At 38.3% G+C, this 22,927-nt stretch overlaps 1 protein-coding gene across 1 annotated transcript in view; it reads right to left on the reverse strand.

Annotated features, from left to right (window-relative positions):
- The window catches only part of LOC143880319 (Protein kinase superfamily protein), a 43,463-nt gene extending 22,734 nt beyond the window's left edge, over nt 1-20,729 (reverse strand). Inside the window, exons 1-6 of the mRNA XM_077383201.1 lie at nt 20,623-20,729; nt 18,180-18,291; nt 15,904-16,046; nt 11,719-11,832; nt 10,343-10,531; nt 10,108-10,263 (exon numbers count right to left, since the gene is read on the reverse strand). Of these exons, the coding sequence (XP_077239316.1) occupies nt 10,108-10,263; nt 10,343-10,531; nt 11,719-11,832; nt 15,904-16,046; nt 18,180-18,291; nt 20,623-20,691 (783 nt within the window). The 5' untranslated portion in view covers nt 20,692-20,729. The remainder of the gene's footprint in view (nt 1-10,107; nt 10,264-10,342; nt 10,532-11,718; nt 11,833-15,903; nt 16,047-18,179; nt 18,292-20,622) is intronic.
- Nucleotides 20,730-22,927: the final 2,198 nt, after the last annotated feature.

The raw sequence follows: 22,927 nt of genomic DNA on the forward strand, positions 1-22,927 counted from the left end.
TGCCTACACCACCCTCTATTAGATATTTGACCCAATCTCAAGTAATCCTTGTGCTCTAGGATCTGCTCCTCAGTATCAACCTTCTGACTCATTATGTACAAGATGTCAAGTTTGTGGACGACATAATCATAGAATCGTTACACATCACTATCGATTTGAGGTGGAGTACAAATAGTTCCCTCCAATGCATCTGCATTTGAAGCTTTTTGGTTAACCAACTCGGGTGTCACTCACACCATCTTTCTAATGATTCAAGTAACATATCTTCAATAAATTCTTATTCGGGTACTTCTTGTGTTGTCTTTGGAGACATGTCATCTCTACCTATCTCATATGCGGGCAATGCTCCCATTTTCTCTTTTTTAAGGTCATTATCTACTCTTAATGGCTATATTGTTCCTGGTCTTCGACGTATCCTTTTGTCCATTTCAAAGTACACAGTTTTGTTGTTAATTTACTTTTACACCATTTTATGTTCTTGTGAAGGATCTGTACTCATGGAAGCACCTCGATCGTATCCCTGTTTGTGTCTTCCCCATCACTCTATATGGAATCATCATCTTGATCATACGAACAATCGAGTTTTTAATTCATTAGTTTCCCACTCCTTTATTAAGTTGTGTTTAGTAAAGCTTTTGAGCATTTAAAAGCATGACACTCACATCAAGCACCTAAGAAGTGAGAGTGGAGCTGGGTAAACCTACACTTTCGAGACTTTTATTACTTTCATGGCAAACTTTAGCAGTTCTCCTTCTCACATAAACCCTCACAAAACGATGTTGTTGATAAACAATAGTCATACCACAGATGTAAGTTTATGTATAATGTTTCACGTCGAGGCACCAAAACATTTATGGACGGAGGCATTTCACACTGCCTTCCATGTGACTAATCAGATCACATCCGTAACTATGGGAAATCAGACCCCCAACATTTGGGTGTTTCAGATCACATGCGAAACATTTCGTTCCGCTTCCCGGAGGGAATTTTTTTTTAAATAGTTAAAAATATGGAAAAAATCAGAAATTGTTAGAAAATTATAAGAAACAATTAAATGAATCAAATATGTAAAAAGGCATCAATTTTATTCCTTAAAAAAGTTCAAGCACACTCACAAGCACACGAAGACAAGTTCAATACATAAAAAACAAGAAAATACAACACAAAAAAAAGAAAATACATCTCGAAATCACATCTCACATCATGTCTCTAATACATAGCTCACGACATCATGGTGAATAGGGTGGTTGAGGATCATCATACTCAACCGACTGGTAGCCCTCATCATCGTCGCCACCTACACCACCAACTCCATAAGGAGGATCTTCAAGGATTGTGTCGTCGTCGGCCACAGCAGTTGGCACTTCAATGTTTTCCAATCTTTTGGGGTAAAAATAACATATTCATCTTCTGCAACCCAATCTATCATAACATCTAGGTAATCTATACACAGTGGGACGATGTAGTAGAAGATTTTCTCTTTAAGTCCCTTAAAATAAGGTCCAACGCAAATGACTTTAAAATTTAAAGCTTCAAGACAAGTGGTGAGATCTGAGAACATTAACTTCAATTAAGTAGCATACCTTTCTCAAAACTTAAGGTTGTGATGCACAAACACCAGGTCATTCAATCGGCCACGCTCCAACCTGTTTCTCCTTACCGAGTGGATGTGTTCAAAGGTGCTCCAGTTCCTTTCACATCCAGTCGCACTACAGGTTTGGCTAAGAATTCTGACGGCGAAACTTTGTAATTCTGGGACGTCATTTCTCAACTGGTTCCATCATGCAACTGTACAAAACCAATGAATAGGTAATCGTTTACCTATAGAGAGTTTAAATGAAATAAACTTAATTAAATGAATAAAGCAATAAATATACCGGGTCCCAACTTTCCTCGATTGCGGATTGCCAACTTAGTTTCAAACAGACCGTAAGACTCCCGATAGCACTCAATTTGACTGGTGATGGTGTCCTACGTTCCTTCATCAGTTACCAATCGGCTAACACACTCCATCAAGCCTCTGGTGACTTCATTATGCTTGAAGAAGGTTGGACTGAAAAAGAGAGCAAGGTTTAGAAAATATCCCGCTACGTGGAGGGGACCGTGAAGTTGTTTATCCCATCGTTGGTCAATAATCCTCCAGATGGGCATATAATCTGATTTTTTTTCCTTCATCTGGCCTTGATATTTTCTTTGGCCTTATCCATGGCCTCATACAAGTAGCCCATAGCTGGTTTGTCTTGCCGATCTACCAAGCGTGGCACTCTCACTACAGGCTCGCTGATGTTTAAAATGTACTTACACTGGTCCCAAAATTCTTTGTCCAACACGATACCAACTATCTCTTCACTCAATTGGTGTCAGACATACCTACTAGCACTATACTCGTCAGACACAAACATCTGTTGAAGGGCTATCCTATGAAGCGCCAGACTTTGTATGATAATGAAATTTGTAACAAATTTGGTCCACGCAGGACGACACAAGTTCCTCCCACTTGTGAAATTCTTTCTCATCAAGTTCAGTAGGGCTGCGTGGTTGTAGATAAACCTCGTAATCTTTCGAGCCTTCTCAATTGTGCTTCCTATGAGAGGAAACACATCAGCTTTGCCCAAGTGCTCTAAGATTAGATCTAAGCAATGAGCTGCACATGGGGTCTAGAAGAAGGTGCCATATTTGATTTCTAATCTCTTCCCTGCAGCTTTATAACTCGGCTCACTATCGGTATAAATTGGACTACATTGTCCGGACCCACTTCTAAAACAGTATCATCAAAAATCTTAAACAATGCATCAGCATTCTTCACTATGCCAGATGCATTAATAAATCTTAGGAAAACTACCCCTTTAGGACAATAAACCAAAAAGTTAATTAAGGCACGTTGTTTGGGTCTGTCCATCCATCGGCCATAATGCTGCAGCCACTGAATTTCCATGAAAATTTAACTTCCGCTAAGTAGTTGTTTACTTCCTCAACAGTTCTTTTTAATATGCCCCCCCTCTCAAATCATGATAACTGGGTGCCTTGTAACCTGACCCTACGGCATTTACGACATCAAACATCGGTTGCCAATATGGTGAATTGGCAACATTGAAAGGCAGGTTTGCATCATACCCGCATATTCTCCTAAGAAAAACATATATATAGTCCACAGCAATCCTTTTAATGAATGTGGAATCCCTTCTTGCTCTCACTACAGTATTCCCAAGTATGTGTACCACCCCAGCATCTCTGCATCTGTTTATGTGCTCACATTCATCCATCTCTGTTTGGCTACTCGTCTGCCCCAACAACTTCATCGAACTGTTAGAACGCAAAGGAGATCTAACGGCCACAATGGATTCATAAGATAACCCAAAAATGAGTTAGTCGGCCCCAAAATAAGTTAGTCGGCCCCAAAATAAGTTAGTCGGACCCAAAAATGCTTAGTCGCCCCAAATTGAGTTAGTTAGTCCCATAATAAGTTAGTCAGACCAAACATTTGCTTACTCGGCCCCAAAATGAGTTACTCGGACCCAAAAATGCTTATGAGTTACTCGGTCCCAAAATTTGCTTAGTCGGCCCCAAAATGAGTTAAGGGCCGACTAAGCAAAATTTGGGACCGAGTAACCATAAGCATTTTTGGGTCCGAGTAACTCATTTTCGGGCCGAGTAAGCAAATTTTGGGATCAACTAACTTATTCTGGGACTGACTAACTCAATTTGAGTCGACTAAGCAATTTTTGGTCCAACTAAGCATTTTTGGGCCGACAAACTCATTTTGGGTCCAACTAACTCATTTTAGGACCGAATAAGCAAATTTCGAGACCGAAGAACTCATAAGCATTTTTGGGTTTGAGTAACTCATTTTGGGGCCGAGTAAGCAAATTTTGTGACCAACTAACTTATGCTGGGACTAACTAACTCAATTTGGGGAGACTAAGCATTTTTGGGTCCGACTAACTCATTTTGCGGCCGACTAAGCAAATTCTGGGACCGAGTAACTAATAAGCATTTTTTGGTCCGAGTAACTCATTTTGAGGCCAAGTAAGCAAATTTTGGGACCGACTAACTTATTCTGGGATTGACTAAGTCAATATAACTGGGTGCCTTGTAACCTGACCCTACGACATTTACGGCATCAAACATCAGTTGCCAATATGGTGAATTGGCAACATTGAAAGGCAGGTTTGCATCGTAGCAAAGCATGCCAACCGCCATATTTGCACGATCAACGGTTTCTTTCGTTGCCAAAGCACTCTTAATGCTTGGCTGGGATCCAGGGATTGTTCGTGGTGCAAAGAAAATCTTTTAACCCCCCTACAATACCCTTCTTCTTCCTCTTTGCCCCACTCGGTTCTATAACAGTTTCCTTCCCCTTACGCCTAGGCGGAGGTGGTCTCCCACTGTCAATGTCTTCTTCTTCCTCCTCCTCCCCCTCCCCCTCCTCCTCATCCTCGTCTTCTGGTATGCCATAAAAGCCACCTACCTCTGCTCTAGTTACACTTTTCCTAGCCCTTTCTTTTTTCGTTTGCTCTAACAGTTGCCCCATTCTCCATTTTACATCGGCATTGACTTTTTTAAACGCCGCTACAGAAGGTCCCGAACTCATTGTATTTTAATTTTAAATGAAAAAAAAAAGAGAACAAGGAAATAAAAGAAAAGAAAGTTTCACTTCCCTGTAATTGAAGCCTGTTGTTGTATGAGAGAAAATATAGTAGAGAATGAAGAATCCTTCCAAGTTGGAGCCTTTGAAAGAGGAAGAGATCAAAGAGATAAGCCCTTTGTCTTGTATGTTGAAGCCTTGCCTTGTATGTAGTTTTCAAGCTTTGCTCCCCCCCCTTAGAGAAATGATCTTAATCTTGATCTTAGTCTTAGATGGTGGGAAAGAGTGTAAAAGTGAAATTAGAAGAAGATTAGAGAAGCTTGAAGAGCTTAGAAGAAGATTAGAGTAGATCTTAGTTGGTGGGAAAGTGTAAATGAAGTTTGTAAGAGAAGGGTGAAAGAGAGGAGTGTGGAAAAACAATGGTTAAAGGGGTACATATAGGCTTGTGGATGCGAAAAGATGGAAAATACCCTTCTATAAAACGGTCATAAAAGGTCATACAATGAGGGTAGAATCGTCAAAAAAAACCCAACGGCTATAATGGCATACAGTGTAATTTTTTCAAACTTTTCCACATTTTCGGGCATTTTCGGGCCAAACAGGGTGTTTCGCCCGTTTCGGTTCGTTTCGAAATGGACCGAAACGACCGAAACGGTCTGAAATCCGGAACGAAACGAAATCCAACTAGATTTCGTTCCGGGTTCCAGACCGAAACCGAAATTTCGGTGCATTTCGGCCGAAAGGAAACGAGATTTACAACTAAGGGTTACGCTCATTTTTATTAGAGATTGGTTTCTCATCTTCAAGCCCATCACGGTTATACTGTGATAACAAGTCTGCAATCCATATTGCCACCACTCCAGACTTTCATGAAAGAACCAAACACACTGAGGTTGATTGCCATTTCATTCGTTAGAGGATTCAGAGAAGCAAAATATGTACCGTGTTCACTCGATCAGAAGATCAACTTGCAGATGTATTTACTAAACCATTGGGGCCTGCTAGATTGAAGGATGCTTGTAACAAGCTCGGAATGTATGATATATACATTCCCCCTTGAGGGGGAGTGTTAGACGTCACTTAAAGGGTATTTATGTCATTTGTAACCATTCACATATATATATATATATATATATATATATATATATCATTTTCGTGAGGATAGAGGCATAGAGCTCTAACTCTCTCACGCCATTCTCCATCTCCTCTCCTCTCTTTCTCTTTCTCTTTCTCTTTCTCTGTCTCTCTCTCTCTCTTTCATCATGTAATAATCTAACACACTGAAACGGTCATGAAACAACCGAAATGACCAAAATCCCAAGTGTAATAGTGGTATACGATATTAGTATACTCAACTCAACTCAACTAAGCCTTTGTCCCAAACCAGTTGGGGTCGGCTAATGAATCCTTCAGGAAATTTTCATATGAATTGCATCGAGAATGTGGTGCATGTATTATGTATAAATATTTATATGAATTACATGTGAATTCCAGTATGTAATAAATTATCAAACATGCGCAACAGTGCATGACATTAGGTGTTTGATGTTTTTAGACCATTATGTATAGTTGTCTTGCTTATGTAATAGTTTCTAAGAATGTAGTTGTGCTCAAGGATTTAAATTTCGGTTTCGGTACCGGTTTCGGACCACTTGAAATCGAAATTTCGACCGAAATTTCAAAATTTCGGCCGAAATCCGGCGAAACAAAGAACAGACTATTTTACTCAAGATTAAATTTCGGTAAAATATTAAATTAATTAAAAAAAACAAGTTTTTTGGGTGAAATTTCGGAAAAATCGAAATTTCGACCGAAATTCTGAAATTTCGGCCAAAATAAAAGTACCGTTTCCGGTTTTTGTGATTTCGGTGTCGGTCTCCACCGAAATTTTGGATTTCGGTCGATGTGCTTATTCTAGCATTTCCTGAAGTTCCATCTATAAATTCTTTCATTTGCATTTGTTTCCATATGCTTTTTTTAATGGGCATATGTTTCTGTTTCCGTTGTGACCGAAACTGAAACCGAAATTTAAAACCTTGGCCATAAGACATGACAAATGGGTAAACTACATGGTAGATGAAATCAGCACATTATACAGGAATGAAAACTACATGGTAGATGAAATCAGCCCATTGTACAGGAATGAAACATGGGAGATTGTACCAAGACCTCCAAAGAAGAATAAAGGTGTTTGTAAGTGGATTTATAAGCTCAAGCAAGAGTTGATGACACCATCAACCAGTGCAAGGCACATCTAGTAGCTAACGGCTATACTCAACAAAAAGAACTATATTACAATGAAACATTTAGTCCCATTGTTAAAACTTAAAAGTACCATTGTTTGACTGATTATAGCCTAAACCAGTCATTTTGGGTGGTCTATATCTCAAATGGATGTAAAGGACGGTGCGTATATGAAACAACCAGAAGGGTAAGAAAGACTAGACCGAAGATCATTTGTGTGCAAGCTAAAGAATATATGGAATAAAACAAGCTCCCATAACTTGGTTCGACAGACTTCATGAAGCTCTCAAAAGACAACTCACTATTTGTGAGACACTCGATCAGGCATAGTTCTAGTTCTAGTTTGTTTTGATGAGAAAATTATCATGAGAATGATCATATAATAGACTAGAAGAGGGATCATGGGGAATTGCCCTACTTCCTAAGTGTTGCAATTAGATGCAGAGGAGTGACTGTGACAAAGAATATACAAACCAGATCTACTTTCAAAGTTCAACATGATGTAATTGCAAGCCAATTCATATTCCTACAGTTTATAATATAAAGATGGGTGGGAAAGGCGGAGAAAGAATAAAGGATACTCTCATTTATTGTAGTACGGTTGGTGCATTACGATATCTCAGCTTTATCAAAAGTAACATTACATATAAAAAAAGGGTTAAGTTTGCGAACATTTACATCAGGCCATAGAATATTTACAAGCACCTAAATGGATTATGAGACAATCCCTTAAGTTTACTAGAACTGACATTACAGATCCAGTAAATCAAGTTTGTCAACAATTACATAAACTCATAGAAGCAAGGTTTTAAATGTCGGTTTCGGCCACCACCGAAAATGAAATATTTCGGTTTCGGTGGAAATATTGGCCGAGATCATGTAAAATTTTGCCAAAAATATTGGTTTTTTTTAATTTCCACTGAAATTTTATAAATTTCGGTGCAAATTTCAGCCAGTTCAGTGGAAATATTTAAATTTCAGTGGAAGTCTTTAAGATTTTGGTAGAAATTTTGTAAATAAGGGTTAAAAATGAAATTTCGATTGAAATTTTGGTCAAAATTTTGGATTTCGGCGAAATTTCAGGGAAATCATTTAAAAATCCGATTCAATGTACTCACCAAAATATTTCGGCCAAAATTTAAAACTATGCATAGAATAACATTTACAGACAACTAAAAGGACTCTGAGATACAGAAGGGGAACAATGAGTTGTCCTATAAAAGACATCAAGGCCAAAATGTAATAGTAGGGGTTAAAACTGGTGTAGATTGGGCATAGTTAATTGGTGGGTGGTCTCCTGGAGAAGCAAGAACCAACCAACAGTGGCTAGTTACAATACAGAGGTTGAGTGCAGAGCCATGACATATGTATCTGCAGAGCATACACGGATACAACATCTATTACATGAGGTATGTCTCAGCTCAAGTTTCACTCTTTCCTGCGATAATCTATGATTTGTGGACACCAACACAAATGTCGCATGTCGACACGCACACAAAGTGTCTGACACGGCAAACTACCAAAATTTAGAAACAGGAACAGGGCTAAAATAGAAAGTACATGTAATCATGATTTGTGGAGACAGATTCATGTGCCGAGTTTCGACACCGATATGACATGGCAACCCCAAAAATCTAGAAATAGTGGCACACTCATACACGTACATACATATAAAGTTACTTACACTTTTAGCACTACATTTAAAAGTGTCTAAAGACTAAAGGAGTATTGACACGGGTGTCGTGTTGAACACGATATGACATGTGTGTCAGCAATAAATTCAAAGTGTCGGCGAAATCATAGGCAATAATCAGATTGCTATTAAGATGTCACAGAATCCAGTGTTCCATATCACGACAAAGCTTGTGGAAATAGATTCACTTCATTGTAAGAAAGTAAAGTCAGGGGAGATTGTTCCAGTACACATATCTAGTGGAGATTAGATTGCAAACGTGTTTACCAAGAGCTTGCATAGAACGCAACAAACACACTTGATTAACAAGATGAATATGTTTCAGGGAAACATTCAGCTTAAGCGTGTGTTAGAGTAAATGTGAGGACATTTCAGTTATCGATGGTGTAGATAAGTCACTGAATACAAAAATTTTGAAATTAATGAAAATATCTGTTCTCCTCACATTTTGTCTCCTCTCCTCGTAAATCTCTATTTTATAGACCCCACTTCCCAGCCTTAACCTCAGAGTTTTCCTTCTAAATAAGGCAGATGGAACATATAACTCCCACAACTTCCACCCAAGGTTTTAAATTTCGACTGAAATCCGAAATTTCGGATTTCGGTCAACACCGAAACCGAAACGTACCGAAACTGAAATTTCGGCCGAAATTTCGATAAAATGGTTTTTTTTAATTTTCTTACCGAATTTCGGCTGAACTTTCGGCCCAAAAAATCAAATCGTATCACCTTACCGGATTTCCGCTGAAATTTCGGCATTTCACCCGAAATTTCAGTTCGGTTAACACTGAAATATGTACCGAAACCGAAATTTAAAACCATGCTTACACCTACTACTAAAGGTGGAGAAAACCTAGAGAGAGGAATAAGAAGAGGTGAGTCACATGAGGCTTTACAGAAGTGGGAAGCTACAAGGGTCACATCCTCCCAGACATATTAGTGCAAGCTCTCCTCCTCCAACGCCAAAGCATGTGCAAGATGAAAAGGCATCCAGCCAAAGCTCCTCCCTTCTCCATGAAATTAAGACCTTGCCAAGGGAGGAAAAAGAAGGGAAACAACAAAGAAAAAGACGGAAAAGAAGAAGATAATGAACCACAACAGAGGTTAGTACTTTGCTTAGTTTTTCTCTTCTTCCACCATCAAAAGAAAATCCATGCAAGACGAGAAAAGATCCTCAAAGCCCCAACATATCATCCACTTTTCCTTAGGTTATCCAAGCAAATATATACCTGTGTTCAAAAAAGAAATTATAGCAGAGTCATGCTAAACATGAAGATATACCGATACATTATAAGACATCAGATATAGGTGTCTATGATATATAAGAAGAGGAGGGTCAATACAATATCTTCCTATTAGTAAAATAATGGAAGCATAGGGCCTGAATTCAGAGATTAAACTTTTACTTAATAGTCATAGCTGGTATTGTTGTTCTTGGATGCCCAATGCAGATCAGTCTTCAGATGCAAGCATCCATTGACAGAAATAAGACAGAAACAGTACCAGATGTAATATCTTCAGCATACGCTATATCATATGTTTCCAAAAAAGGAGAGATGGTTAACCAAATCAGCCAGCCACATACCAGAGATGTACGGTTGAGTTCAGGGTTCAGGAACTCCAAAATGCGTGCAACAATGTACACAAAGTTTAGATCTGCAACCAATATATCCTCTATTCCAGGCTTTAAGACCTTAATCACCACGTCTTGTTGGGAACCCTTAAGCCTTGCGCCATGAACCTGAATGAATATATTTCCCATTAACTAAATCTTCCTGTGTGGAAATAATACACACAGAAGGGGATATACATATACAAACCTGAGCAATTGAGGCTGATGCAATTGGAACTGGATCCACATATTCATATACACTATCTAATGGCCTCCCTAAATCTTCACGCAAAATAGCTTCAATTTCTTCAAAAGGAACAACTGGAGCTCTATCAAAGCAATTCTGGAATTCCTGGACATATTCTTCTGGAAACAATGTCGGTGCAGATGCTATGAGCTGCCAACATGCAAAATCCTATATAAGTTGTTAAAGTATAAAAGATTAAATAACGCCTTCTCCAACAGCTTAAGCTATTGGAGTAATTGGTTGTTTCACATGGTATCAGAGCAAATGCCTGGGTTCAAACCTCCTTGATAGCAAAATCCACATGCAATGGCCAAACCCAAAAGTGGGGCCACATGTGCCACGTGTAGGCCAACCCTAGAAAGGGGTCGCACGTGAGGGGGAGTGTTAAAGTATAAAAGATTAAATAACGCATTCTCCAACAGCTTAAGCTTGTGGAGGTGCTGGTAGTTTAACATAAGTCAACAGATATACCACCCTCAATATGGAGATCAGTTTACCAGTCACTTGCACAAATTGTAACAAAATGAACGAAGTACAAATCAGGGAAATTTTTGTTAAATAGTAATTACACCAGCAATAATGTGGTAAAGACGGTGACACAAGATTTACGCCGTAGCCCATCCACAGCGAAAAATGGGTTTAGCAGGCCCATAACTTTGAAATTATCCGAACTAAACGACTAAGGTTGTGGTCTAGATAACACGAATCAATCCAGAAATTGACAAATTAATGTGCAATAAATATCTAAACATATATGCTATAAAGGTATCTATGGTGCATAGTTATAAACTGTGCCAGAGACCTGAAGACATGGGGAAAGGCGGATTACAGACAATTCACCACGAAGCAAGTACAACAGAAGATACCAACAAAAGAAAATCCATGGTGATAATTAGAAATTCAGAAAATAACTTATATGGCCACAAGATTAACAAGAATGCCTTTATTAAGGTGAATCGAGAAATAATAAACAGACGGCTAACAATGTCCCTTCCTTTTTTTTGAATGGCAACAATGCCCCTTCCTTTTAACTGATATATTAATTAAAGAATCAGTGAAAAGCATCCTGTCAGGAAATGAGAAACACAGCCCACCAGCATCAAAGAAGTGGCAAAATAACAAGGCGGATTTTCTTTGAGTATCCTATAATTGGAGCTTTCTACGAAAGAAATAATAACTCCCTACTAGATGCTACTGGAACTGAAAACATCACAACTTCGCAACTCAACAACCTCAGGAACGAAGAGAAGAAATAGGATAAATCAGGACAGATTATTTTTAAACCATCCGAATTTCAAATGCATAAGGAAGTCATTAATATACAAGTTAGAAATTACCTGACCTAACTTGATGTAGGTTGCTCCCATCCGTTCAAACAATCTCCGTAGATAAAGGGGGGAGAGTAATCCAAGCTGCATTTGGGTCGGCAACCCTGTAGATGCATTTGCTGTCTGCAAAACACAGAGAGCTGTTCACCTGTGCCTAAATGCTCCAATTTCAAAAAACAATAAACTTGAATGAAAAGAAATCAAATGACAAAAACGAAGAAATCAGCTTGTCATTTAATTAAATGTCAGCAATGCATATCAGGGCATGACATCTCTCTTTTGTAAGCTAAAGTAAAATATTACGAAATTAAACAGTATAATGAATCCAAGCCTTCTAAATTATCAACGTTATAAAATGTACTTTTGGTACCTCTATGTTACCTTTATAAGGACACTTAAGAAATAATAAAGACAAAAAAACTCACAATGGTCTATCATTCAAAAAAAGAAAAGGTCAAGGGAGAGTCAGAGTCAGAAAGAGGACTCCTCAGTTCTCGCTCATTCAAAACCGTGCATGAGGCTTTCATCTCGCATGGCTCCTGAGTGATAAAAGAAAGAACACGTCTTCTTTCTTACTGCATCTCTAGATTCTGTACACACGCTTCAAATGTTCAGTGAGTCTTTGATACCTATTGATTAGATGAACGATGGTCGGGGAATTTAGTCACAACCTTCTGTCCAGCAAAATGCTAGTACCCTTGGTGGGGATGGAATGGATCACAGTCTAGCGATCTTTGCGCCTTCCACTTCATCATTCACAAGATGAAGACACAGAGAGAACTGAAAATTCTCCATTAGCTGTTCGGGTCCATATTCTCCCATCCTTTCTTTGTTGTCTTACAAAGCTATTGCCCAGAGCATCCAGTAGCAGTGCCACTGCATCGATTTCCCACCCCATGTAGTTCCCTCTAACAGGAGTCCAAATCACCTCCTGTCCAATGTGTCTACAGTAAGCACTGATCAAAGCTATATCAGTTGTTATCCTGAATAGATACGAAATTAAGGACTTGGGGGGTGTCTCACTGCACAACGTATCACCCCAGAACCACAATTTATCCTCTGGTCCAACCCAATCTCTTATTCACTTAAAGGAAATTCTCTGCAGTGCTTTAGATACTTCTCCAAATTCTGAACCCTTCACCACTCATTAGCCTCCGCGGAGTCCACCGATCTCTCTCCACCCTATACTTCCTTGCAATGAGTTCTCTCCATAGGAAACTCTTCATAATGCTCTCCATCCGATCAATTACACTGATTTGGGACAGAAACCAGTTTTGATAACTGCACTAAGTATATTTGTCTTTTCTGAAATTTGAGAAAAAATAACTGATTTGGGACAGAAATTAGTTTTGATAACTGCACTAACTATACTTGTCTTTTATGGAATAAAACAATTAATTTAAGACACTGAAATCAGCCTTAGAATGCTCATGATCGGCAATTTACTCAATCTCGTCTTCCACACAATGTATTGCATCAGAAACTATGCAAGGACTAATGCGTTGTCTAATACGCCCTTTCTCCAAAAGCTCTTCAACTTGTCTCCTTAACCCCTCATGCTCTTAAGGATATATTCTACAATGTGATTTGTTCGATAGAACGGCATCCAACATAAGATTGATGTGGTGCTGGAAACTTCACATAAATGGCAATGCAGAAAACAAGTTATCATGAAAAACAGCATGAAACTCCTTCAAGATAGGTTGTGTGTGTTCCGAAAAATATAGACTAGCTTGTTATCTGGTAATGTCCCTTGCAGACAAGGGGAAAAAGCTAAAATATTCTCTTTCAATGCATGACTGGAGAGGCACACTATAACTTTTCCCTTTTCACAATTTAATTCACTTTCAGAAGGCATCAAAGTGAACTTTTTACTCTCATATGTAAAAATTTCTTCTACCATCATGTATAGCACCAATATCAAACTGCCAAGGTCTACGAAGCAAACGATGACAGGCATATCCTTATACTAATTAGTAATTACCAATAGACAAAGTAACTAGACATTGTTTTGAAACTAACCTCCAATAGAAGACATGGTAGAAAATATCTTGTACCATACCAATGATCATCATCATTCTTAGGAGTATCTACAGTCTTTGACTCACCAAACAAGGACCGTAAGAATCTTCATAATGAACATTATCCACTTCTTTCGGTGATTCTTCATAGCTATCATCAAAATTTTCATTAGGATAATTCCCCAATATCTTAACCCATTTTCATTTGTGCTAGTTATTGTCGAACTTGAGGACATACGGAGATGTATCCCATCTTTTCACCCAGAAGCACATCACACTGGCTCAGCTTGAGGACATTTGTGCTAATAGTTATTGTCGAACTTGGTTTGGAACTTTGGATGGCGTATTTTTTTAAGCCACGGGAGTGTTGGTGTAGTATTTCCTTGAAATCTGCCTTGATTTTGACTTGTTCGGCACATGTTAGGACCCAAGGAGAAGGGTGATCTATTGCTAATCGCATATGGAGACTTGTAATGACCCCTCTTGCATTTCTTCTACATCTTGAGATTTAAGTTCAACCTGGGTGACGTAAACAATACCAACAAAGCATTGTCAATTGAATCCCTTAATCCACTAAGGTATCACCCAATTAGTTGTTCTTGAGTGTCTCCCAAGTAATTTGTAGAATTCATCAGTAAATTGAGAAACAGTTTTCATACCTTGGGAAAGTTTTTGGAGCCACCCATACAAAGCTGATATTTGAAAGGCATAAATTCCTGTCCCATCATTCTTTTCATCTCTTCCAAAGTTGAGATTGTGGGCTGGAATAATTGGGCTATTTGAATCTTAACAATCTGTCACCAAGTTGCCGCACGACCTCAAAGTCTGAAGGCAACAAAAGAATCTCAATTTTGAGTCCATATCTCCTCGTATTCAAGTACTTCTGCCACCATAATCACCCAATTCAAGTATTCTTGAGCTTCTAACCCACAAAAGAATTCTAGAATCTCAATTTAAATTTGAGCTTCCTTTCTATTATTTTCCAACCAATTTTTGTCTTGTGGTGTTCGATTATGGGTTGGATATGATGTCTAGTAGGATGTCTGTGGGGCTGGACATGATTCCTTGCCTATTCCTCATCCACAATTTCACCCAAGTTTGTTTCTATTTGTCCCTGAAGCACCCGCAACCCTTGGTGTGAAGAACTTGAGCTAGAAGAAGGTTGAGTTATGTGAACTGCTCAATCACCTTCAGCTCCTGGTTATGCTTTTCTGCTTGTTGTTTTAAGATCGCCTTAAACTCTTCTACTCTGGTTTTCCCTTAATCTCACTAGTTTCAGGACGGGGCTTTTTTAGGAGGCACCATGCTCTAATACCAAAATATATGACGCAATATAGTATGGATCTGGTCAAAAGTTGATAGGAAGCCTTTGCCGACAGATGAACAGCAACATGTCTCCAAGTTAGTAAGTAAACTAACAGAGAAGTTGCGGAAAATTCATCTAGAACCGGTTGCAAACTAGTCGTCTAGAAGATAATATATTCTTCAAAAAAGAAAACACACGAACAGCATTTCTAATTTTCAATCTAATTCCAATCTGCCTTTTTTTTGTATTTCACGTAAATATAGATCTCCCAAAAGGTTCAACCACCAAAAGTCGGACTTCTCAAAATAAAAGAAAGGTCTTTCTAAATAATCCAAAACAGCAGAACATAGCTCACTAGCAGCCGTATCTGGGCCTGGTTCACGAGCATCAGGATTGGTTACTACATCAGACCCCAGGCAGCATCTACAAATTTCGGGATTTTCCACCCATGGCCTAACTAGGCTCTAGGGTTTGTTGTCATCAGAATACAAGACACCAAAACACGAAAAAAAAAATACTTAAACCATCTTAATTTGTCTCCTTATTATGTTATTTAGATATACATTTTGTATTTCCTAAACGTTCAATTCATCAAGAGAAGGCATCCTTTTAGGTTCTACCACTTTATGTTCAGAACACCAAATGTCCATGTTGGCAGCAATGTAGTGCGGATACTCTAACAGCAGGTTACTTTACTGCAAAAGAAGTGAAATGAAGCTCAATATACATCTACAGCTAATGCATGAGAAGCAACACCTTAGACACATGAAACAAAAACTCCAAACATTAATGAAAAAAAAAATTGTGTTGATCACATGAATTGATGAACATTGCATCACAAAAGAATAACAAACAAAGATAAGCTACCTTTGACAGATCAGCTAACCACTCCCCACCAACCCCAATAACAGCTTGAATGCCTTGTGCTAGCCTCAAGGCTCCACGTGGCCCTGTGTTTAAAGATGTTTGGATGATGTCCTCCACCAATTTGGGCAAGTCTTGCACACGGTCTGAAGAAAAATGAATAATAAAACTACAAAGATAAGCCGAAATGTGTATCATTAGGTGAAAAAGAAAGACAAGATTAGCATCTCTCAGCTTTCATATTGTTTGTCACATGGACCAATTAGGTACTTAATAAAGTGATATGGTAGTAATAGGAAGGAAATAAGAACTAACATTTAAAGGCTATTAATCAAAAAAGGATAGTAGTTTTAAAAGAATTAAAACCCATAATTATGAATAAAGATTTGGGAAAATCTTCAATGTACTACTGTACTTTCTCACACGTTTATCATTATGCTTCAGATGTAGACAATTTTGAAATAGGGTATGAACATAATCAATAAGAAGCAGTGGTCATTAAGTTGTTTCTTCACCTTCTCCCAAGTCCCAAGTAACAATCTTCTCCTTTTCCACACTATCACACATCATTAAAACCTGATCGGACAAGCAGGAGCATATCCTTTCAACTTTAGGGCCACTATTTTAATCTTTTTATTCCACAACATATTGATACAATCAGAAAACCTTTCCACCACACTAAACTAATCAAGAAATGTCTCAATTTACAGTTGACCACAGAAAACTGGAATCACCACATTGAAACATCACATTCCTTTATTCCCTCACTCACGTTTTTGGAAAGATGAAAATTTTCCCTATCAAGAATGTCTTCTTCTCTGCCACGATCTTTTCCTCGATAGTTTTAGGTTACATGCCCCACTACTTGTGGCTCATAACATGAAGCAATGTTGTAGAAGGGGTTCTTGTAGATCCACTCAATATCTTCTAGATCTAGAATTCCCAAACTTCAATTGTTGAGCAATATGCACAGGTTATCGCCTACACTCTTGCACATCCTCATCTCCATGAACATCTCAATCTATGATCTCGTAGTCTCCAGCTAGAAAGTTGAAAATTCACCAAATTATGATATTTGATATGTTTGACAGATCAAAATGGCTCTGATACCAAACTGATCTAGGCTGAAAGATTGCAGCCTTTGATTTCAGCAGAAAAGATAAGTTGAACCAAAAATTAAACAAGAGATTACCTGCTCAAGCAGTGAAACAGCTAGAATTAACTCGAAACCTAAAAATCTCATATTCACCAAACAAAAGTTTACATCTCATATAGGTCTCCTACTTATAACTATACTCATCTATCAAATTTAGGCACATTGTTGTTGGAATCATAAAAAAGAAAAAAAAAATCCCAAAACAAGGAAAACAATCTCACCCTTTCTAAATAACTCCTAAGTTGCAGTAAAAATCACCATAGATGTCCTAAATAAAGGGCGAGAATCTGAATGTTTAATAGCAAAGGGAAAGAATATCATCTAAGACTCTCACTAAAATCAGCATGGCATCAAGATAGTTGCCAATTCACCATTTGGTTGGAGAAAGCCCCAAGCGCCCCCCCCCCCCCCCCCCTCTTCAACATTCTTTCTTCTTTTTTCTTTTGTTTGTCTCAGAAGTCAACTTTGGGACTACATGGTCCCACGATTCTCAGTCTGTATATGTAGATACACGGCATAAGCATTGAGATCCATATAAAGGAAGTTTAAAAAAATATTGCAAAATCACTACTTGTAACAAAATTGGAAGGGCATAATTATATTTACAGATCCTTCTAACATCTTCCATCATAATTCTAAAATGAGATACAGGAAAGGATCTCAATCATAATTATATTAAAAGGAAAGAGGACGCCGACATGAGGTACAAGGAATAAGGCATTAAGGCAAAGGGCTGAGCACAACACTTTTGAGAGTATAGTTCTCCAAGATTATGACTAACCAAGGAGTGTAACCCCAAATTGTCTCCATATCAATCCCACAAGGAGAAGTTTTGGGTTTCTTTCTGTTATTGCCACTGTTAGCATCCATGGCCATCCAAAAATTAAGGATTAGCTGCTCTGGAAGCAGTGTCAACTAGAACAATAAAGCGTGTTCCGATTCCTTCGCTGAGTAAAAGTTCAGTGATCATCTTTGGGAAAATAAACAATGCAGAAATCTCGTTGTATACAAGACTAGCATTCTTGCAAATTGAATTTTGTGCTGTTCACAATGAAGAAGTCTAATGCTCTAATAGCACTGCTGAAAAAAAGGAGCAGGAAAACAAATGTGTAAGATAAAATACCTTGAATACGGGTTGAAAAACCCTGTGGCTGTGAATATCGAGCAAACACAGATGTTCTACTCGGGAGACTATTGAACTTCCTTGAGCAGACTGTCGTACTCATAGCAGGCAACTGCAATGAAAAAGTAAAATGGCTTTGCTTCCAAGCAGAATATAGAAAAAAGAAATGAAGGACCACAGGCAGTAAAAGTAACTAAGTTTCTACATGAAATCCTATCTTGGGTTATTTGCACATAACGAAACCTCAGAAGCAGTGCCAATACATATATTAACAACTCAGCCACAAAAACCCTTAAACAACAACAAATGCTAGAAGAATGGAGGGATCACATAAAACACTTAAATATGTGTAAGAAAATACACCCCAAGGAAAAAATGATGGAGAAGCATAGATATAAAACATTTAAACTACTGAAAATAACTTTATGCCCAAGAAAATCCCAACAAAGAGCAGAAAAATGAATAGCACCTGCCAGGTCTGCTATGCCAAACCATACAAACTATAAAAATGAAAAATCCAAGAGAAAAACCTGATAGTGGTAACTTTCATGAACCCCAAAACAGCAATCATTTTGAAAACTGAAAATCAGGCAAGAAGAAAGAAACTCGGTGACAACTATAAAATAGCTCTTAGAATTAGTGAGTATCTATAAAATTCCTAAAAACTTTGAGCCATGAATACAGGAGCAAAAAACCCTGAGAAACATGAGAAACCAGCTCGTGAGAATCCAAAATTAAGAAAATGCCAATGAATCTGAAAATTAAGCCCCCATCAAAGAAAAATCAAAAGAAATAAAACAAATGATACAAATCGAGAAGCAGTAAAAACCATGCAACATGAGGTCCTCAAAAGCTCCTAGAAACCGAAGATTCGCGAAAAGAAATAGACTAAAGGCCTGTTTCGATTGCAGGACTTTTTGTAAAAGTTTAGAAAGGAAAAATATTTCTAAGCATTCCTACTTTTTTGCACACTCTGGGGCCGTTTGGATACGTGGGTTTTAGAATCCAGGATTTCTTCAAAATTGTAGATGAGAGACAAGAGACGAAGCGGACCAGCCATCGTTTTCTGATTTCTCGGCCTTCTTTCCTTCTGCGAGAGAGAAACAGATCATCCCATGTTTCCAGAAATCTCAGGATGCGGAAGAGATTTCTAAAACCTGGATTTCTTACTTAAAATCCAACAAATGCTGTCAGGACAGCATACAGCACCTTCATCATGAATCGCCGTTTACACTGTTTTCAAACTAAAACCTGGATTCTAAAATCTGCGTATCCAAACGGCCCCTAAGAAAAATAATATGAACAAACTCAATTCAATTTTTACTTAGAGGGACCTTCAATTTAAAATAGTATCCCCCTAAATTAATCATAATCATATAATTCCCATCTAAATCGTGGAAAGGAGAAAAAATCTAAGAAAATATTTTCTGTCAAAATGTTTTTCTTCCAATCCGAACATGGAATTTTCTGGAAAAGTTTGGAAATGAAAATATCTCTAAAATTTCCTACTTGGTTTAGACATGAAAAGAGATAAGTTCAACCAATCCTATTCAGTTTTTACTTAGAAGGACCTTCAATTCATGATAATATCCATCTAAATTAACCATAATCATATCATTTCCCTCTACACAACGGCAAGAAAAACTTTTCACAATAAAAAAAATTCTGTCAGAAACGTTTCTCTTGCAATCCAGACAGGGCCTAAAAAAAACTAATTGGAAGTGAGTATTTTTTTTTTTTCACTGGTTTTTAGGAGTTTCTCATGCCCTCTTCCTCTTTCTCAACTCCTATCTCACAATTGGGCCACAATATTCCATGAAATAATTATTCATTGTTGCTAAACACGCCCTAACTAGTATGGGTAGAAACAGTGAGGAAAGAGTTGATGGCTAGGAAAATGATCCATGTGGACGAACCCAACTAGTGTTAGGATTAGACTTAGTCAATTTGAGCCGGGTAGATTCTTTCACCTTCTTCATGAACATTTTCTAAAGGATTCATTAGCTGACCCCAACTAGTTTGGGACAAAGGCTTAGTTGAGTTGAGTATATTTGCTAAACATGCCCTAAAAGAATCAGAGAAACAACTCATGAGCACCCAAAAACAACAGAAACTCCTAATAATCTTAAAAATTGAAGCTTCCAAGAGATGAAAAAACATAGAACCAGAAGAAAGGACACTCATATAGTAAAAAAAACTCTAAAATCTGAAGATTTGATAAAATAACAACACAAAACCAAAAGAAAAAGCAGCTGTTGAGAATCTCTCAAGTACAAAAAACCTAAAAATCTGCCACGATTAGCGGGAAATGACTACAAAGAGAAGAAAAACACCTCCTACAGATATAGGGAATAAGCAAAAAATATCTGAAAAATGAAAGTTAGAGCACAGAGATAAACAAATTAATTATTTAATTAAAAGAGGGAGTGCGCAGGATAATAACCTGCGCCTTGGTGGGGTGGAAGAGAGGTAGACGGCCATAACCTGCGCCCCTGAAAGCTGAAACCGCCATTTAAGAACTAATGCTCCCTTCTCTTTCTTTCCTTCTCCCTGAAAAACAAAAATCGACTCCTTTTATTGAATTTTTATTTTTATTTTATTTTTTTGTAGACGAGCGAACCACATGTCAGAAGCTAGGACAGCCGTCGTGGAATGACTTATATACCCCTATAGAGTTTTTTTTATGCCAGTAAATTCATCCAAACCTTTCGGACCGTTTGATACTCGGATTTTATAATCCAGGTTTTTAGTTGAGAACTGATATTTACGCCCCCTTTTCGTTACCAGGGACACCCTGCGGGCGGTCAAACGGCGGTCAAACCCACTGGATTCTTCTGACACCAAGTACATTAGCGAGAAAAGCACAGAATGAGGGCTGATGTTTAGAGGAATTAGGGATTGCGGGGACCTTTTAAAACAAGAACAAAACGCTGGCTAATCTTCAAAAAATCGGGTGGTTAAAAGACCCTGATACCCTTCTGACATGGACAGAGTCATCCTTTTTCATTACTGCCTATTAAATTGGTGCGCTTCATGAGGCTTCTTTTGGTTCGTTTGAATGCGTATTTGAACCGAAAGAACCTTGGGTTCGTTTCTATGTTGGCCGTCAGAAATAACTAGAGATGGATGGATGCTTGACACGTGTTGAAAAAAAATTTGGAACGCTGACAACCCAAAGTCAATCATAATCTTTTCTCACTTCTCTTTTGGCTTAGAACGGTAACGTTATTGAATACGTCTCTTTTGGCTTTGGGTTCATTTCTATCTTTTCACTTCTCCTTTGGTCCTCACTTATCTTTTGGCTTATAACGGTAACGTTATTGAATACCCCTTTTTGGCTTAGAACGGCGACATTATTGAATATTTTATTATTTCTCACGTCTCTTTTGGCTAAGAACGCCGCCGGATTCAGAAGTACGCCGTCGGAATACTAAGGGGTACGCCGACGGAAATAGGGTGTAAGCGGAAATAGGGTGTACGCCGGCGGAATTAGGGTGTAAGTGGAAATAGGGTGTACGCCGGCGGAAATAATGGGTACGCCGGCGGAAATAAAGGAGTACACTAGCGGAAAGCGTAAATAATGGGGTAAGCCAGCGTAAATAATGAGGACCAAAAGAGAAGGGAAAAGATTCTAAGCCAAAAGAGAAATAATGAGTACGCCAGCGTAATTAATGGGTAAGCCGGCGTTAAATAAAGGGGTAAGCCGGCGTAAATAATGAGGACCAAAAGATGAGGGAAAAGATTCTAAGCCAAAAGAGACGTATTCAATAACGTTACTGTTCTAAACCAAAAAAGAAGTGAGAAAAGATGACGCTGCTCACTAAAGTATTCAATAATGTTAGCATTCCAAAAAGTTTAAGTTTTCCAACACGTTTCAAGCATCCATCCGTCTCTAGTTATTTCTGACGGCCAAGATAGAAACAAACCCAAGGTTCTTTCGGTTCAAATACTCATTCAAACGAACCAAAAGAATCCTTGTGAAGCGCGCTAATTTAATAGGCAGTAATGAAAAAGGAGGACTCTGTCGATGTCAGAAGGGTATCAGGGTATTTTGACCACCCGATTTTGAAGATTAGTCTTGGTTTCGTTCTTGTTTTAAAAGGTGCCCGTAATCCATAATTTCCCCAAACATCAGCCCCCTTTCCATACTTTTCTCTACATTAGCGCCCCCCCACCCAGTCATTGATACACTGGCGCTGGGTGTCCCTAGTAATGAAAAGGGGCATAAATATCACTTCCCTTTTAGTTTGATAACGTGTAAAAGAAAGTTCACGATCAAGCTGTTGTATGCTGTCTTGGCAGCGTTTCTTTAAAATCCAAGAAATGCTGCCAGGACTTTATACAACAGCTTGATCGTAAAGTTTTAAAATCCAAGAAACGATGCCACGACAGCAGACAACAACTTGATCATGAACCATCTTTTGCACTGTTTTCAAACTAAAAACCTGGATTCTAAAATCCACGTATCCAAACAGCCTCGGTTTGAATCTCGTCTCAAAATCAAGCTAATTATTATACATGGAAGAGCACTACAAGGAAAACGGGATCCTGTTGGGGAAAAAAAGAGGGGGGGGGGGGGGAGGGGGGGCTTCAGACATTTGAGCCGCATTCACTAAAAGACAAATGGAGGGAACTCAAATCCCATAAAGGCAATAAATACAAATTTAAAGGGATCAAATCAAGGGTCATTTCAGTCCGCTATTTTTTCCAAAAAGAAACCCGTTTTTGAAGTGTTTTCCACATGAAAG

This window comes from Tasmannia lanceolata, unplaced genomic scaffold (assembly GCF_043159265.1).
Source record: "Tasmannia lanceolata isolate RefF3 unplaced genomic scaffold, GAP_Taslan_0.1 ptg000006l, whole genome shotgun sequence".
Lineage (NCBI taxonomy): Eukaryota > Viridiplantae > Streptophyta > Magnoliopsida > Canellales > Winteraceae > Tasmannia > Tasmannia lanceolata.